The 2118-nt window shown below is 40.2% G+C and overlaps 1 protein-coding gene across 1 annotated transcript; it reads left to right on the forward strand.

Annotated features, from left to right (window-relative positions):
- CBG05483 lies at positions 1–1409 on the forward strand (the record flags this gene model as incomplete). The annotated part of the gene is made up of 5 exons (XM_045235383.1): positions 1–184; positions 229–356; positions 404–931; positions 981–1053; positions 1101–1409. Coding segments are annotated over 5 exons (1222 nt in total), but the record flags the coding sequence as incomplete, so codon positions are not given.
- Between the last annotated feature and the right edge of the window lie 709 nt (positions 1410–2118).

Raw genomic sequence — 2118 nt, forward strand, 5'->3', positions numbered from 1 at the left:
GACTTCTCATGATGGACAAGCCAAAATTACATTGATTTGTCTGGAGGATACCCTTAGAACTGATGCCGACGAGAGCACCCTCAAGAGTCACAATTGTGGACTCGGTGAATTCTTTCGCATTATCAATGGAAAAATTGAGAAAACGAATTTTATAAAAACCGAGGTTTTTGAAAATGTTGCATATGTGGGTACTGAATTCGTTGAACACAATTTTAAATTATAATTTAGGTTCCCAATCTACGTGTGAAGCTGGAACGCATAAATGGAACTCCATTCTTTGTATCTGCACTTCTTCCGAAAGCAATGTGTCGTGACCTGAATCTGCCAAATGGAAACTACACTGTTACCATGAATTCGTAAGTTTACTCTCACCCCAGTATTTTTCTATTCATCAAACTTTCAGATTGTTGGCCCCTGAACAACTTCCATTAGGGGAGTTAGTTCATTTCGAGGCAACCAATGTGAGAAGCTTAGACGCCCCGAATCTCAATGATTTCCCGCTGATTGATCTAGCGATTCATAAAAATTTGGGAGATTTGATTGGAGAATTGCCAGCTGTCCCTGTTCTTCCGGCGCCATTCGGAGGAGCAAAATCGCGACCGGTCTCCAGAGCATCAACAGCTGCGTCGGGTGATGATGAACTAGTGAAAGGTGTTGGCTTTCAGAAGAAGAAATACCCAAACAAGAAACCCAAAAATAATCAAGGGGTCGTTGGAAAAGGGTTCCCGGTGAAAAAGGAAGAGAACCAAGAGAAAAAGCCGATTGTGGGAGCAGGATTCGAAGTTCCAAAGAAAGAAGGAAATGTTATTGTTGGAGAAGGATTTGTTGCGAATGTAAAATCTCAAGTTCTGAGAGGAGTTGTTCTGACCATCACTCAGAATCCGAAAAATGGAGTGAACACTCATTTCTTGTGGATCTTGGATAGACAAGCGTAAGTTGGATGGTAATCCAGAAACTTTAAAAATTTCACCAATTTTCAGAGAAGGACGATTTGTCACTAAAGAATATAAGCTTGCACCAGGACACTTCTTTGAGGGGACTTTTACGCAAAGTGTAGGTTTTCTTCACTTTGAAAAAGTTTCGGAAAAGTATACTTTCAGCCCAATCAAAAATGGAACTGTGAAAAGTACGGAAAACAAGTCCCAAAGCCAGCTGCAATTGATGGTGGATTGGACTACGAGGGAAAGATCTGGTTCACAGTTCACATAAATCAATTCCAACCAGCTGGAGGGAATCGAAGATTCGCTCAAGCCACGGCGAGATATTTTGGAAACGTTGTTGAAGGTGAACTCGACGGAACCAAACTGACATCAAGCTGTAATGGAAAGAAAGTCAAGATTCAACGACGAGGAGTTGGAGAGAAGGATTACGTCTGGATGGTTTTGGAAATTCTTCCTACTCAAGCTTAACTGTTCTCTTTCATTTCTTTTTCTTTTTATAAAACTGTCATGTTGTATGCTACATTTATTTATTTATTTCTATAGCTTTGAAAAAAGTTAAAGCAATGATGTTTGACGACTTGATCTTGAAGATCAGCCTATTGGCTCTTCCATTGACCAATTTACGGACCGAGGTTCCTCAGACTTCTGGAATGGTGCATTCCGGTAGTTCGGCGGTCGAAGATATGTTTTTGGCTTCGATTGGAACTTCCATGAGAATACACTTGCAAAAAATATGGTCAGATGACGCATGAGGAGAAATTTTTTTATCCAAAATGTTTCATTCTATTCAATTCTCGAAGAAACTTTTTAGACTCTAAAAGATCAAACTACATGTAAATTTGCAAAACTGTTGAACGAGATCAATGGTAACTTTTGCCTGTATTCAAAAGATCAGAATATAAATATCTGCGATTAGTTTGCCTCATTCACGAAATGCATTCATTTCTCCCTGTCTTTTTCATCTTGGCTCTTCAAGAGTCCGCAAAATCTGCTCTCCGGGTCAGTTTTTCTTTAAATCGAAGCATCTAAAATTCTCTGATGTTCAGACATGCACACCTGCTGAAAATAATCTTCCCGGTGGTCTCTGGACAGAATGGGAGACCACTGCACCTTGCCCAACAGAGTGTGGATCTTGCTCAAAGCGTTTTTCAACCAGGACCTGTCTTTCTTCGAGTAT

The sequence above is a fragment of the Caenorhabditis briggsae genome (assembly GCF_000004555.2).
Source record: "Caenorhabditis briggsae complete genome, chrIV, whole genome shotgun sequence".
In the NCBI taxonomy this organism is placed as follows: Eukaryota; Metazoa; Nematoda; class Chromadorea; order Rhabditida; family Rhabditidae; genus Caenorhabditis; species Caenorhabditis briggsae.